This window comes from Poromitra crassiceps (assembly GCF_964638095.1).
Source record: "Poromitra crassiceps genome assembly, chromosome: 20".
NCBI lineage: Eukaryota > Metazoa > Chordata > Actinopteri > Beryciformes > Melamphaidae > Poromitra > Poromitra crassiceps.
In genome coordinates, this window is record NC_139637.1 from 7,809,678 (window position 1) to 7,827,177 (window position 17,500).

General features: G+C 46.1%; 2 protein-coding genes across 2 annotated transcripts in view; one reads left to right on the forward strand and one right to left on the reverse strand.

Moving 5' to 3' along the window:
- Positions 1–17,500, reverse strand: part of LOC310794544 (NLR family CARD domain-containing protein 3-like) — a gene marked incomplete at its 5' end in the record, with an annotated part of 243,770 nt that overhangs the window by 180,507 nt on the left and 45,763 nt on the right. The window lies entirely within an intron of this gene.
- On the forward strand, positions 2,968–16,031 carry LOC310794439 (uncharacterized protein; the record flags this gene model as incomplete). The annotated part of the gene is made up of 12 exons (XM_083656439.1): positions 2,968–3,102; positions 5,785–5,878; positions 7,420–7,491; positions 7,819–7,911; positions 8,273–8,493; positions 8,855–8,975; positions 11,209–11,286; positions 11,918–12,138; positions 12,243–12,945; positions 13,239–13,481; positions 14,118–14,318; positions 15,411–16,031. Exons 2-12 carry the CDS (start codon positions 5,786–5,788, stop codon positions 16,029–16,031), a joined length of 2,667 nt encoding a protein of 888 aa, XP_083512565.1. The 5' UTR covers positions 2,968–3,102; position 5,785.

Below are 17,500 nucleotides of genomic sequence, written 5' to 3' on the forward strand. Positions count from 1 at the left end.
GCTTTTTACTGACACACTACAGCAGTAGAGTTTCTCTTGGAGGGAGGAGGAGGAAACCGACAGGGGTGAATGTAGGGTGGAGTTACTGAATTCACAAATAGGGGCAACTGAAGGGGGGAAAGGCTGGGTGGGGTGGGGTGAGGTGGGGTGAGGTGAGGTGGGGTGGGGGGTACCTGGGTGTCAAAACCACATCAATGACAATTAAACAGAAACACCATGTTAACGTTCTCTATCCAAATGAAGACGGAGAGCGCGAGTGCGTGGGCCTGAAGTGCTTCCCCTCCCTCTGTGGCTGTTTGTTTGCTGTCTCCACGGCGACCGCCGGTTGCCACGGAGTTACCGCGACGTTGCTGCAGGTGCTCCTTACTTGGCGTTGGTGGCGCTGTTGAGCAGCTTGCGTGCGGCCTGGGCGATGGCGTCGCGGTCGATGCCGAAGATGCGCAGCAGCTCGCTGGGCTTGCCGCTGCGGGGCACGTGGGACACGGCCAGGCGGCGCACGATGAAGCCAGACTCGTTCACCACCGCCGAGCACACGGCCTCGCCCAGCCCGCCTGAGGAGACAGACGAGACAGAGCTGTCACAACCAGGGCTGTGCAATAACATCGATACGGCAATATATCGCGATACTTTTTTCTGCAATACTGTTTCGATACAATATCGATACCGTATCGATACCGTATCGATACGGTATCGTATTTACCAAGGGGTTATTTTTTCGGGTGGCCATTTTTTCGTATACTGTATCGATACGTTATCGATACGGTATCGTATTTACCAAGGGGTTATTTTTTCGGGTGGCCATTTTTTCGTATACTGTATCGATACGGTATCGATACGGTACCGCTCTCTTAAAAGGTTAATTAAGAGAGAGAGAGAGAGAGAGAGAGAGAGGGGGGGGGGGGGATGCCAAGGTTTAGGATATTTTTGGGAAGTAATTCAATACTTTCAGGCATTTCTTTTTTGTTTTCTTTTAGAATAATTCTATTTGGGGAATCTTAATTTGAGTGCTGTTGTCTCTGTGACGGCTCACCTTCATAGTAGTGGTCCTCCACTGTGATGATGCGTCCTCTGGTCGCCCTGGCGTTCTCGATGATGGTCTTGGAGTCCAGGGGCTTGATGGTGAACGGGTCGATCACGCGGATGTTGATTCTCTCTGAGGGAGGAGAGAGGAAGGTGGAGGAAGTGTAGATGCACCTTAGTCCAACTGATGCTCTGTATGTTACTGACACACTGTACAGTAACAAGAGGCCATTCTTTCTTTCTTTCTTTCCTTTTTTCTTTCTTTCTTTCTTTCTTACCTTTCTTCAGCTGTTCAGCAGCAGCCAGAGCCTCGTGCAGCGTCACTCCTGCTCCAATCACAGTCACATGGTCATCATTGGTCTTGTACACAACCTGGTTGCATGATGGGAGAACGGACAGATTCTCAAATATAACTTCCCCACTTCCAGATGAATCAAGCAGTTAGTTTTGATGATGATGTTGATGATGATGATGATGAGGGATTAAGAAAAGTGTGAAATTAAAGTTTGAAACGCCAGATGAGAAGTATTACAGCATTATCATGTTAATACTCAAGTTAAGAAGGTTCTGGTCAAGGTGCTCAGATGGACGAGGGACAGTAAAGGGACGAGGGACAGTAAAGGGACGAGGGACAGTAAAGGGATGAGGGACAGTAAAGGGCCGAGGGACAGTAAAGGACAGTAAAGGGACGAGGGACAGTAAAGGGACGAGGGACAGTAAAGGGATGAGGGACAGTAAAGCAATGAGGGACAGTAAAGGGACGAGGAACAGTAGCAAAGTGGCTAAAGCTGTTGCAATTCACAAAGCTGTCATCTCATCCTGGGAGGTTGCCGGCTCAACTCCGACATGGTGCGCAACCGACCCAACACAGGATGTCATCGTAAGATGGCATGGACCTCCCCCGGCATCATGATGTCATAGCGATGTCATGATGTCGCCGATGACATCATCTCTATGTGCCAAATAGACTGTGATGTCACCGAGCCAATGATGTGGGCTCACAAGCTTCCCGATGACATCCTCAATGATGTCAGATCTCCTCTGCCTCCTGTGTTCTAGTAACATGCAGAGGTCATCTACCAATGACGATGTCATCGCGACCTTCCCGATGACATCATCAATGATGTCAGATCTCCTCTGCGTCCTGTGTTCTAGCAGACATTGATGGAAACGGACTATCCCGTCATTCATAGTCTTACCAAACCTCACAAAGGTGCACACAAAACAACATGTACACCCTGCACATTGAATGAACAAAGTTCAACCCAGCAAGAACAAATACATTAAATGCAAACATTAAATGCAAACACAGAAACACTCAAATAATTTCAGACCACACCCAACAAACTCAGTTTCAGTATATATATTGTGCAAGAAAATAGTTTCAGGGAAAAGTTCATTTCAGGTCCATATCCCTCAGTTCACACAGGCAATCCAGTCCAGGATTTACACCCGACCCATCCAGTCAGTTCAATGGTTCATAGTACCACAAAAAGTAATCCATTCCATTTACAGGTTTTCTTTTCACAGGTTATGTGCTCCCAGCAAAAAAGCCCTGGTGAAACAAGGAAATTACATTCAGAGCAATTCAATTCAGTTCAGCTTTTAAATACAACCCAAAACAAAGAATCCACAAAACCCTGTCAAGTAAGAATAGCTTTTCTCACTTACAGTCTGTCAGTCAGTCCAATATGCAGTCCGCGAATCCCGAACGGGTTTTGCTGCTGCGGGTGGGTGAGTGACGCTGGCTTCAGTGGCTTGAGTAAACAGCGAGACAGCTGAAAGGAGAGCATCCGAGCAGAGAGGCAATGGAGCGATCTGAGAGAAAACAAGAGTTTGTTGAAGGCACGGAGGACGGCTTCAGTGGCAGGCAGGTGGATAAACAGTGTGACCAGGTTTACTTTAAACAACCTTACTTTTTGTTTGCTGTCCCATCTGAGCGTGCTGCTCCGGCGGCGACGCACCTCTCGCTTTTTCCTCCTTCCTTCTCTCAGAAGAAAAACTGAATGAACATTATGCGGAAGGGAGTTGAATAATGGCGCGAACGGGAACGAATCTATAATACATCCATGGAACGAATCCGTAAGTAGATGGGTGTATCCGGGGGTGTGTCTGTATCGTTGTGAAACGTATGGTCCGGGGACAAGTCTAGGTTGTCACATTGTGCAGCGTCGCCAGTCGCTTCTTTTCACTTGACAGCGAGGAGTTTCACCGGCCAGATCACACTATTGCCCCCCCCCCCAGTTCCTCTCGCCCCCGAACAGGCGCCCCGACCGACCAGAGGAGGCGCTAGTGCAGCGACCAGGACATATACCCCTAAGTGCCTAGCACAGAGGCTTGAGGTAAAACAAATAAAATAGTAATAATCAAGTCCGCACACACCCAGCATCGGGCTCTCAGTGCGTGGGCTCTCCTGCACTTGCTAACTGAAGAGTGGATGTACGTGCTCTACTTTTATTTGAGCAAGGGGCTTGAACCTGCAACCCTCGTGTTGGGCAGGCGGGGAATCTACCGCTACACTACCCGGGTGCCCCCAGGTTTCACATTTGAGAGTGATCAAATACTTTCAACCCCATAAATCACACAGTGTAAACGAATGATTGGGGACACAGATTAATGAAGACATCCCAGCTTGGCTGTATGACTTGACTTTCAAACACACCTTGTCTCCAGTTTTGTAGCTGGGTGCGCTTGGCATGCGCATGTTGCGGAGGTTGACGGGCGGGGCGTCGTCGTTGGGCGGGGCCGGGTAGAGGCGCTTGCTGCTGCTGCTGATGACGGTACGTGCACATCTACAATGGCAAATTCGCTTTTCCGCTGTGTCGCAGCGTTTTGTGGGCGTGCAAACCAGCTTCCAGCTTGGAGCTGTAGCCTGTAGAAACGTTGTACACAGGAGGGTGCGGGGAGGAAATGTGTAGGAAGAGCTGTCATTGGGTAGCTTCAACGAAAGGTCCCGCCCTAGTCCCGCCCCGCGAGCGTGAAGCCACCTCTAGTCTGCGACTGACGGTACGTGCACATCTACAATGGCAAATTCGCTTTTCCGCTGTGTCGCAGCGTTTTGTGGGCGTGGAAACCAGCTTCCAGCTTGGAGCTGTAGCCTGTAGAAACGTTCTCAGGTCGAGCTACACAGGAGGGTGGGGGGAGGAAATGTGTAGGAAGAGCTGTCATTGGGTAGCTTCAACGAAAGGTCCCGCCCTAGTCCCGCCCCGCGAGCGTGAAGCCGCTCGGAGACAAGCCGCCTCTAGTCTGCGACGGTGAAACGCTGTGGGCGGTTCCAGCGGCAGGGGGCGCGAGGCAAATTGACCAATCAGACACGGAAATAGAGCAAGACAGCCTATCAAGATGCAGCGTCAAAGCGGCTTCCACAGGAGGCAAGCCGCCGAGCGTTTCATGATGTGCACGTACCGTCTAACGCTGTGGGCGGTTCCAGCGGCAGGGGGCGCGAGGCAAATGGACCAATCAGACACGGAAATAGAGCAAGACAGCCTATCAAGATGCAGCGTCAAAGCGGCTTTTTCAGGAGGCAAGCCGCCGAGCGCTTCATGATGTGCACGTACCGTGATGCGACTCTGCAGCTCCTTCATCACGATGTCCGCCATGTCTTTAGGCAGCGGCTTCCCGTGCCAGCCCATCTTATCCTCCGCTGCTGAAACACACACATGGAGGAAGATATTAGACATAAACATTTTTAATAATTTTAATAATTTTTTAATTTTTATTAATAATTTTTAACACTCTCGTGTGTTACCTGATGGGCACAAACTTGGATTTTTACACACATATGAAGTCCAAATAAATGCTAAATTGTTACGGTGCCATATTATGCCATCAAATACATGGCAAGAAACATATATTAGTCAAGTCAAGTTTATTTGCAATAGTTCTGTGTTAATAGTTTAGCAGTGCAGTGTTTTCCATTTTTAAGGCTATCTTCATTAGATTGGTGCCGAATGTGCTAGTTTCCTTTGAGCTATCTGCCTGCTTTTCTGCTCAGAGCAGTTAGATGTGTACGTTAGCGCAACCGCATGCATGCTTGTGAAGTTAGTCAGGTTGGGGGAAGGGAAAGTGCAATGCCTTGGTAACTACATTATCCCAATGAGGCAACTGTTGCGGCTAGCTACACTGTGCCAAGATCTCTGTCTCCATCACAATTTTTCTTATTTTTCTTTCATAAAACTTGAAACGTTATAGCTTGTGAGTCAGCCAGTCTCAGAAACGCTTCAAGATGACATGACGTTGGATCACAAGACTCTAGTCTACATGTACTCATTTCCTTCCTTTCCTCAAAAGAAAGATATCGGCGGTTGCCCCATTGATGATGAGTGGGAGAGAGTAGCCATTTCATAGCAGTTTTATTTTTTTATTTTTTTATTTAACCTTTATTTATACAGGTGAATCACCTGTATTGGCTTTTCACAGTGTAGTGATGAGTGATCTGATCAAGGCAGTGTCATTCAGATTAGCATTTCATCTTCACTTCAGTGATCCACGTGGAAGGTTTAATTCAGTGATACTCAACTTGCAGCTGAATTAAATATAATCTTTGGTAACGTTAATTCAGTGGTTCCCAACCTTAGGGTCGTGACCCTAAGTGGGGTCGCCTGGAATTCAAATAGGGTCGCCTGATTATTATTATTTTTAACACCACACACAATTTAATACTACCGAAGATGATTTTTTAAATCTTTATATCTGGTAATGTGTTTGAACTGCCTCTTCAATTTGTCCCTTCTTGTACATTTTTGTTTACTTGTGTGTTTTCAGCATGGACGAAGACAAAGACGATAATCTGTATATTGACACCGACTCGGACTCAGCAGACAAGAAGTTGAACCAAGTCAAATGGACACAGGAGGAGGTGAGGGACATTTAACAATTGTTTCTCATACAACAACACCTTGACATTAATTTTTTTAGCCTTTTAGCTGAAAATCCTGAAAACCTGTCACGATTTAAAGTAGAATTGTCAGAATTACAAAACTGGCTGCTCACTGAACCGTAGCAGGCTAGCACTTAAAAAAAGTATACATACATGGTTGGTCAGCGAACCTTCCTTGAGAAAAATGAACATCAAAATGGATTTATTTATTTTATTTATTTGGCAGGCAAGGACAATGGACAGTCAGAAACTGTCCCAGAATTAGCTAGGAAGCTAAATTTCATCTGAGGTCCCAAAAGTCAGCAGGTTATACTTAAGCAATATAGCACTCGAGCTGCGTGTGTTGTGGCAAATATATCCCGCTGATCAGCTGTTATCCCACGAGGCCGCAGGCCGAGTGGGATAACTGCTGAGCAGCGGGATATATGCCACAACACACGCAGCTCGAGTGCTACATTGCTTTTATAAAACGGTTTCCAAGTATGATAATATAATAATAATAATAATACTATAAGTCCGACTGGCATGGCATTCTGATCGAGTCAGTTGAAACACTACTGTAAGGTGGGACCGCAAGAACGTGCGGGTGATTTGATTGGATCGTTCTGGAGACTGAAGTTGACATTGGCCAATCCTGGCGCTTGCTGAGAAGCTGAGAGCTTTCTGGAAAGCCCGACACGCAGCTCGAGCGCAGCGCTGCATTCTCAGCGCTTGCTGAGAAGCTGAGAGTTTTCTGCAAAGCCCGACACCAACTAACGTTACGGGGTTAAATGCGGGGTTAGAAAGTCAGGTTGCAAGCACACTCGAAAATATTAAAAACTCACTGGGTGCAAGGCAAGCACGAGATATGAACAAGAGAAAAGCCAGCACTCCAAATGTCTTTTTGTTGATTTATTTCCTCCTCAGTACACCTGGGCAGCAGCAACGAACGTTTCAGTCAGAGACCTTCCTCAGCGTTGAGGAAGGTCTCTGACTGAAACGTTCGTTGCTGCTGCCCAGGTGTACTGAGGAGGAAATAAATCAACAAAAAGACATTTGGAGTGCTGGCTTTTCTCTTGTTCATAATTAAATGCGGGGTTAACAGCCTTTTTTTGCAAAGAAGACATTAGCCCGCGTCTATTCTTGTACAAAACATAATTTTCTGCGAAGTATTAGTAAAGTTATAAGCGAAGATCGATTCACAAGGATCTGACAGCTGTCTCCGCCATTTGTTTTTTCTACATTGTCATTTGAGGAAACCAAAGCCTTTTAGTAAGAGAGTTGCCATGGCAACTCATAACCCATGGCCATGGGTTATTGGAGTGGGTTACGGGATTTATACAATGGCTGTGAACCAATCAGATTGCTTGATTTGAGAGAGCCGTTTTATAATTCAGAATAATACCTTTTATGGCCTTGCTTGCTAACTCAGAATTTCAAATCTATCTTTTAAGGATTACATTGTATCTGATTACATTGTATCTGATTACATTGTATTTGATTACATTGTATCTGAATTGTTGTTGTCCTCCAATTTACAGGACGAAAATCTCAAAATCCTCATCAGCAACTTTGGAAAGAAAGATTGGAAAACCATCGCCAGTTTCTTACCTGTGAGTAACTGTTGCAGTGCCATTTATATTAGGAATCTCATCATGATGAATCCTTCCTTCTTCCTTGCATTTCATACATCATTCATTCCTTCATTCATCCGTTCATTCATTCATTTGTTTATTTGATTATTTTTCAGATTTGTTTCTATAAAAAATATCATAGCAGTAATAAACTATGTATGTAGCACTCATGTGTGTGTGTTGGGGGGGTGATTAAAAATATATGGTAAACATTAAGTAATCAGATTACAAGTGCGCAGAATCCAAACCATGACAGAAAGGCAGTAAAAGTTAATCTTCAGAAGGGATTTATTTTTGCTGTCACAGGGGCGGACAGACTTCCAGTGTATGGACCGCTGGAAAAAATACCTGGATCCTGACGTGGTCAGGGGCAGCTGGACCAAGGAAGAAGATGAGAAGGTGAGAAATGAGTCACACAATCTCTGAGGCTGACCAGTTAACTATTCACGATCATGTTAATTATCTTTTAAGCACCAGTTCATTTGACCACAGGACCAGGACGCAACATTTCTTCAGTCTCTCACGAATGTTGTTTGAAAGTCAAGTTTGTATACTTTTCTGTTAGACACTGTATGAGCTGTTCTAATGTGTCAAACCTCATCAGGTACTTCAAGCAGGTTAAATCAAACACTAAGAATCATTTCTAATTGCGCTTCAGGGACTAACAGAATTATGGAAATAATTACTCTGCTTTGGAAAATGATGAAATCAATCGTATCCACCCCTTCCGTTTGTGTCCATATTTGTTTTCTCTGTTTAGGTGGTTGAACTTGTTGCCCAGCATGGCACCAAAAACTGGGCTGTGGTAGCTAAGAACCTGAAGGGGCGGCAGGGGAAACAGTGTCGTGAGCGCTGGAACAACCACCTTGACCCGCTTGTCAAAAAGTCAAACTGGAGCAACGAGGAAGACCTCATCGTCTACAAAGCCCAAAGCATTCTGGGAAACCGGTGGGCCGAGATCGCCAGGCTTCTCCCTGGAAGGTGGGGCACATAGCAGTGGTTGATTCGTTGACATTAGTCTTGATGTTCGACAAGGTGGATGGTCCATCAGAAAGAAGATGATGTACTGTAATACAGTATATATATATATATATATATATATATATATATATATATATATATATATATATATATATATATATATATGTGTGTGTGTGTGTGTGTGTGTGTGTGTGTGTGTGTGTATATATATATATGTGTGTGTGTGTGTGTATACCGGTATATACTGTATATATGTGTATCTAATCCCGTTGACTGGACATAAACATGCATCAGATTGCTGTAAACCTAATATAACTAACGATGCTGAGGTGTCAATGCTAATTTTCAATCCCTCTGGCAGGACGGACAATGCTATTAAGAACCATTGGAACGCGACCATCAGACGTAAAGCCGAGCTGGGTTTATTCAATGAAGATCTTGACAGCGTCACCGTCGACATCCAGCAGTTTGAGCACGGAGAGGTACGATACTCGGAGATCATTGAGATTAGCACGTGTCTAAAAATCTGAACTGGGGCGCATAGTAATTGCAAATACTTTGTATGCATTGTTTTAGCCTGTTTGGTAACACAGTGGTGGTATTTGGCACAGAGGACAATGCGATGAGTGCCATAATGTTTGGGCAATCACAGGAAAGTATTCGAATGCATTTTCTGTGATGGGCAACTGACCTAAATGGTCCTGATGTTATGCGACCCATAGGGGTGTCAAAAATAATCGATTATAAGATGCATCGCGATGCGGACGTGCACGATTCTGCATCGATTCACAAATGTCAAAAATCGATTATTAAATTATTATTATTATTTTTTTTTTATTTTTTTTAATAATCAAATAAAACATAATGGAAGTACATGCAGTTGTTTATTTTAATTATGGATCATAATACAATGCAATTCCAAATGCACTTTTATTTTAAAAGTAGCCACACAGTGAGAAAAAAGAAAGTGAGAAAAAATAAATCATGTATTGCGGAAAGAAGTGATGCATCGATTTAAGATGCATCGAGATGCATCGAGATGCATCGATAATCGTAATCGAATCGAATCGTAGCCCTCTGAATCGTAATCGAATCGAATCGTGAGGCCAGTGAAGATTCACAGCCCCAGGCCTTCTAACAACATACAGCATTAATAACATGCGCACCATAGACGGTAGGGTTGGCACGATGGCGTCGACCATGGTCGATGGGCCGACCCCCATCCACCTCCGTGCCTTCTACATCGGACCATCGTTGATTTAAAAAATATCCAACATATCGTCGCTGTGCAATGAAAGCCACTTATCTCCAAATCGCCAACTTTTCAGGAAACGGGAAAAACCCCGTGCTCATAAAATACTGAACACCACGTTGTCATATTTGACACATGTCTTCATTGTAGACAGTTTATCGCTGAATGTGTCATTACATTATAAATATCTCACCTGAATAAGCTCAAATGCTGTTACCGGATTATCACACGGAGTCTTGAGCACTTTCTGGCGGCCAGACAGCAGCGTGTGGGAGCCTGCCTTTTAGAGAGCGCGTGCACGAGCCGCTGTGCTCCAGGCAGCGGGGACGCGCGGGGGAGAGCTTCATTCTGCCAAGCCGAGGAGAGTGGCTCTGTCATGGGTTGAGCAGTCCCGGAGTAACGTGACATTATTCTTGTCAGAAACAACTGCGATTTGCATACTTTAAATGAGTTTGCAGCCCAAGGACAACCCGAAAACACCTTATTGATCTATTTACGTCAGACGATGCCAGAATCACACAAAACCAAGCCGAAACACAGCCGGCATTCGGGTCAGCAGCTGCCTGGTGACTTTTCTGGGGAAGTCCTCATGAGGTGGGGCGGAGCATGGAGGTCTGACTGTCACATACGTGAGGTGATGGGCGGGTCTAGCATCCAATGGTGGTACGTGTTACATACTTTACCCAGTAAAACGTGTTTTTATTGGTCATTTAGACGCCAAAACCTGCCAGTAGATGCAGGAGAATGGATATATTCCATTTATACTCAAAAGTAAAAATCATAAAAAATGGACTTAGGTGGTTTTCATTGCACAGCGACGATATGCTAAATAGCTTCAGCTCTGGTCACAGTTTCAGCACCAGCCCCTCCACCTGCCCTCTCTCTGCTGAGTGTTGCGCGCTGTCTGCCCACCCCCACCGTCAACAAGGGTGCCATCGTCCATCGTGCTGTTTCCCTGTGGAACCATCGCGATGGCACTTTGGTTGACATCGCACACGCCTAATATTACATTACATTACATTACGTCATTTGGCAGACGCTTTTATCCAAAGCGACTTACAATAACACATTTTTTGTCAGCAATAGAACAATCAACTATGGAGCACAGTCTATGACAACTACAACTTCTGAAGGAACAGTGGTACAAGTTTAGGTTAGTGGTACAAGGTTGGTTAGGTTTTTTTTTTTTTTTTTTTTTTTAATTAATAAGGAAAGAGAGAGACGAAGTTAGATCAAGAAGGGCCCAGATGGAGCCTGAAAAGGTGTGTCTTTAGTCTTTTCCGAAAGATCGGCAGTGATTCAGCCGTCCTGACCGAGGGTGGAAGCTCGTTCCACCATTGAGGTGCCAGGGACGCGCTATCTCCTAATAGCCAGATGACATAATACTAATGCCATGCTGTATAGTACATACATGCACAATAGAAGTCTCTACATTCAAGTTGGTGTGGTCTGTTGTCTTGCAGGTAGACTTCAAGAGTGACGTTGTTCTAGACACTGAGCCGGCACCTCCTTTGACGAGTGGCCGCGTCCCTCTTGTGGCGGTTAGAATGCTATAATCATTACATTTCAATGACACTATATCAATTCGATGATCAATGTGTTTTGTTGTTCTCGATGCCCAAGCCATTGATGTGTCTCACTGTAGTCATGTGGTGTGGCTACAAGATCAGACGTGTTGTATATGTATTCATGACTGGGTCTTGAAAAGTATTAAAGTTGATAGATCAATTTAGGGAAAATTAAGGCCCTTAAAAAGTCTTAATCACTATTTGATGAGGTATTAAATTGTGTAGCTATTATGCTGATGATGCGTTAAGTGGGCATACTGTGTGCTATCGTCTCATATCGATCGCAGCCCCCTGAATTGAATCGAAATCGTATTGTGGCAGACTTTGTGCTATCAGCAAATATCTGTTGTCCAAAGAATCTATATATCCTATTGTGATGAAACTTGTGATTTACACCAATATTGCTGGCGTTGATGTCTTAAAATATATTGAAAAGGTCTTAAAAAAGCCTTAAAATGTATTGAATTTAACTTCAGGATTCCTAAGCTGTCATAGAAAAGTGCTTATTTGCCAAGGCACACACAGCTGGCAAGCATGTATGCATAATATGTAGGGCTGAGATAGTTCTTCACTTTTTAACTCCTACTCTTTGCTGGTCCTGTAGCTCAACCCCAAGAAAGAGACCAAGCCGAAGGAGGAGAAGAAAGCCAAGCAGAAGAAGGTCCCTCCTCCACAGACCTTACCATCGAGGAAGGAGTATTCCTCGCGCCCCCTCAGCTCCAGCTCCAGCTCCAGCCCAGCCATTGCACCGGTGCAGATGGAGATCCAGGGGAAGCTCACTGAGGCAGCGCTGAGGATGATTGCCGAGGACATGCTGCCTCTCAGGTGACTTTCACTGGAAAAACACGCAATTTGAGACCGTCAGTTAAATTGAGAATAGTTTGAAAATGTACACTATCAACCTGTCACCTTCTCTTTGTTCCTCTCAGTTTTGTGGAAGGCACAGGCTTCAGGTCGTTCATGAGCACCATCATTGGTCCTCAGTACAGCAAGCTCTCGCAGCGCGCCGTGGGCCAGCATCTGTACGAGGACGTGGAGAAGAAAGTCAAGCCCCAGTTTATCCACGACCTGAAGGCCTGCCTGGCCACCGCCAACGGCGGGGAGGGCGTCATTCACGTCACCTTTGACCTGTGGGCAGGTGGCCAATCGTCGGAGGAGCCCATCGTCCCCGTGCAGCTCCACTACCTCAACGACAGCTGGCAGATCCGTCATCCCACCGTGGCGTTCCGTCGCCTCGGCCGCAAGAACCTGAGCGGCGCCGTGGCCCGCGAGCTGGAAGGCGTGCTGCTGAGCTACGGCATTTTCCCGCACAACATCGGCTACGTCCTCCCCAACCAGGCCAAGGAAGCGGTGGCGGCCAACAGCTTGTTCTGCGACTACAAGATCATGTGCTCGTCTCACAGGGGGGAACCGGACGGAGACGAGTTGGTGGCCTTTCTGTCGGACCAGCTGTCCGAAACGGAGGAGTCGCCCTTCTCGGAGCTGCAGATGGGAACCGGGACCAGCTGTGTGGCCAAAATGCTGCAGCTGGTGATCAAGGAGGCACTGAAGAACTCCAGGGTTGTGGAGAACCTGCTCTCCCAGGTCCACAATGTGGTGGCTTTCTTCAGGAGCAGCGCCTACTGGACCGAGGTAGGAGAAATACACTTGTGTTGTATTTTTTTTACAGCCCAGGTGTTTTAATACAAGGTGTAAAGGGACCTGGCATTAAAATGCATTTTGGGTGATTGGATTCCAATCGGATAGTTTTTTATTTAATGTAGTGATTTCATTATACACCATCATGTCCACAGAACATTTCCTTTAGTAAACTGACAGATACTTTTTCAATGGGGAATCACAGATTAGCGAGATAAAAAAAAAAACAGTTTCTGTCTCTAGAGACGCATGGTACTTATATGGCCGTCACACATTTTCTTTCTCAGGTGCTGTTGAAGGAGTGCGGCCTGTCTCTGTCCCCTCCCTCCAGTAGTTGCCGTTGGAACTCCATGATGATCTCCATGCGCCGGATGGTCCAGGAGACGGCCTGGAGCGCCATCACATCCGTCCTGGCCCAGGCTCGAATAGAGGCCAAGGACACCACCAGTGCCCCGCCGCTGGTCCAGGCCAAGCGGGAACAGGTGGTCGACATCCTGGGTCTCCTCGAGCCCTTTGAGGAAGCCATCCAGGTAAGAGAGTTACAAGGTGCCAACATAGGCAAAGCTCAGCCTAGGCAAGTTAGTTCCAATAGCCTTAGAGAGCAGAGCATGCTGTTTTACATGGGTTGCAGATCTACTTCTGGTGGGTTTCACACCTGACATTAGCTTAGGGGACGGCATTAGCTCGGGAGGTAGAGCAGGTCGGCCAATGACTCAAGGGTTGGCGGTTCGAATCCCGCTCCCTCCCAGCTGTTGTCGTTGTGTCCTTGGGCAAGACACTTAACCCTCATTGCCTCGTATGAATGGGTATGAATGTCTATGAATGTTGGTGGTGGTCGGAGGGGCCGTAGGCGCGAAATGGCTGCCACGCTTCCGTCAGTCTTCCCCAGGGCAGCTGTGGCTACATCACCCGTAGCATACCACCACTGGTACGAATGGTGTGAATGAATAATGATTCCTGTGAAGCGCTTTGGGTGTCTAGAAAAGTGCTATATAAATCCAATCATTATTATTATTATTATTACAACAGTTTTAATGTTTTTTGTTATTTTATTGTTTTTTTGTTTTTGTATGTTGGATAATTTAGATTTGAGATGTGCTTAATTTGTAACCAGTGAAGTATATTGTTGGTAGAAACTGACTGACTTCTTTAATTTCTTCTTGCAGGTCCTCCAGGGAAATGGGGTGACCATCTCCTTCATCATCCCCTCCATCGTTGGCCTGGATAAGAGCTTGGAGAACCGCAGCACCAGCTACACCCACTTCTCCAAGGGCCTGCGCATGGGCCTCCACACCCACTTCCAGTCCATGATCCTCCAGAGGGACCTGATCGTCGCCGCCGTGCTCGACCCCAGGATCAAACTGCAGGTATGGAGTTTGGACAGATGTATGAAGTTTGTTGTCATCCTTGATCTAAAGTAGATCAATTGAACGATGACAAAGAGAGATGGGAGATGGTGGGCCCAAAATGGCTTTAGAGGGGGGCAGTATGACATAGACAAAATTCTGTTTCTCAGACAAAATAGCTCTTTTGCCACATCTGATCCTATAGATTTAATGTAAAAGAAAACAATTTTAGGGAGGTACGGTGGTGCAGTGGTTAGCACTATCGCCTCACAGCTCAAAGGTCGTGGGTTCGATTCCCACCTGGGGACGAGGTGAACGCTGAGGGAATGCGTGCCCGTCCGCATGTCCTCGAGTGCCCACCGCCCGGGTGGGGTCGGCAAAATGGCCTTTCTGTGTGGAGTTTGCATGTTCTCCCCGTGCCTCCCGGGGGTTTCCTTCATATAGGAACCCCCTTCACAAAAACATGCAACATCCTGGTTGCTAATGTGGTTCCTCCTCTGATCGTTAAGGGCGCCTGTTCAGAGGGAGGGGAACTGGTTGGAATAGCGTGAACCTCCCACGTGCTATGTCCTACCGGTGAAGCTTCCTCTGTCAGGTGAAAAGAAGCGGCCTTGTGACTGCCCATGTCTCGGAGGAAGCATGGAGCCAGTCTCGGCTCTCCCCAGATCGGCAGAGGAGAGAGTAGCAACCAGGACAGAGAAATCAAAATGAGCACTAATGGGGGATAAAATGGGATAAAAAATCGGGGGGGGAAAAAAGAAAAAAAGAAAACAATTTTGAAAACAGTTTGACTGCTTTCCAAACACCCGGAAAAGTCTCAGTAGTGAAGATAAAAAATAAAATAGCATTCAACATATTTTCAGATGTTGAAAGCTACATTTCTGTCCATACCTGTGACCCAGGCAAGATGGCTGCCTTCTGTTACACAGTGTAACAGCAATGCCCCATCCAATCTGTGGTAGATGTATGAGTGAGAGAACGTCATCCACAAATAGTTGTTCTGTCGTTTTGCAACAATGGTTCTTTGAGTTTAAATGTAATCTGTCAAAGTACAAATCACAGTTTGTATCTGGCCTTGGAAGCAAAACTCTAACCCTGACTGCCTTTTTCCAGCCATTCCCTGATGCCAAACAGGAAGGAGAGATGTTCCTAATGGCTCTGTCAAAGTCCCAGGCTCGCTCCATGGTGGAGGAGACGGTGGAGGAGACAGTGGAAAACATGGACGCCGTGGCCTCTCCCACTGTGGAGGCAGCTGAACAGACGACAGGCGAGGGAACGCAAAGCAAGCAGGACCACGAAGAGGAGAGCCAGTCCAACTCGATCGCGGACGCTTCCGGCGCCGGCTTGGACGACACCGACGGCGGCGATGGAGACGGCGAAAACGACGTCAAGCGCAAGTCCGACTCCATCTTCAACTTTCTCCAGCCACCCGCCAAAAAGAAGAAGATCTCTGAGCTGGACATGTACCTGTCGGAGCCGCTGCTGTGCGCTAACTCCAGCTTGCCGTTCTGGAGGTGTGCTAACCGCTTCCCCCGGCTGCAGAACATTGTCAGGAAGCTGTTGGCCGTACCGGCCACCTCGGGGGGCTTCGACCGCCTCTGTCCCATGGCCACATGCATCGTCCGGGCCAAGAGGAGCCGTCTGCCCCCTCACACCACAGAGAGGCTGCTTCTGTACAGAGACTCCCTAAGAGGGAAGAACGCAAAGAAGACCAACGGCGTCGCCAAACACTGAAGTGCCTCCAGCTCATTCCATCATTCAGCACAAACTGCATACTTCACCTAATAATACGTCCAGCTTGCACACGTTACTGACACCAGCCTCAGGTCTCAGTCTATATCCACACCACTCATTTAGAGAGTAAAACAACAACAACTTAAAGTGTTTAGGTTAGGTTAGTTAGATTAGTTAGGTTAGTGTTAGTTAGGTTAGTGTCCCTTCGTGCAGAAAGGCCGGTGGTAGGCAGAAGTCGTGTGCTTGTAAACAGATAAAATGGAGTCATATAAAGTAACGTTGCTCGGGGGGAAAATCTATTTTCAACGTTTAAAAAGTTCTCTCCATGTTACAAAGTGATCTCCAGTTTGTTTCACTACGGAGAATAGCGGGGGGGGGGGGGGAGAGCGTCATTTCTGGTCACGTGACAGAGGGCCGTCGGTTTGGTTTGGTTTGTTAGCCGCCGTTCAAACAACTATTTTTGACAATTAGTGCCCAGACGATTGGTAGGCGGAGCTCTCCCAACTGTGACACAATCCCACTCACTTTTCACTTCCTGAAGGAGGGGATAGTCTGTTTAGCTTTAGAATGATATTTAGAATCGACACAGCCCAGGAATATCATCAACAGCAAAATCAGTGCAACAGGTGCAGGATTTGTTGGTGTCATTTGATGTCTACTCTTCATATTATGATCAGTTGGTTTGGTTCAAACTGAAATGTTCCTCTTGATGTTCCTTGTTCCCCTTTTCATGGTTAGTATGTCAGACCTGAGATCACCTGACAAACATTCCCAATAGTGCTCCAGGATGTAACCAGTCTGCCTTTATGGACACACTATATGAACGCTAATGACTTGAACGATACAAAATAATACCTCTGATTAATAGTTTATTTCTCCTGCTGACTTGTTTTCGTTTGTGAGACACCAGGTGCAGACAGACGCTGTTGGTTCACTTTGCAGTAAAACGTTTTTTTTTTCAGCCTGCAAACTGTTTTGTTTGCGTTTCCTTTTCTGTAGGTCAGTGATGCTTCAAATGACTGAACTGTGATGCTGAATTGTTTTCACACTGTGGGCAGATCGCGTTTTGCATCTTCATTTGACACGAGTTAAGCAGCTGACCTACATTCAATGTACACGTATGTCACGATACGATGTTATGTCACAGGAGTCAGGCGTTGGGCAGATTTTTTCAACATACGGTTACAGCAACAATTGAACGTAATTAATGAATGTAAACACCTTCGTCCAATCAGAAGCCATCCTTGTAATCATCGATTGGGTCAAGTATTGGTCAACATCTTGATCAAGCTGCTTCTGGTGGACGGACCTCTTTTCTCGCATTGTTTATTTAACTGATGGAAATATCCAGAGAATGTTACAGAATAAATGTTATGTTAATGTTATGGAATAAAGCCTTTTTTCTCTACAATACTCTGTCTGTGCCTTGTTGTTTTCATGTGTTGAAGTTCAGCATTAACCCATTGATA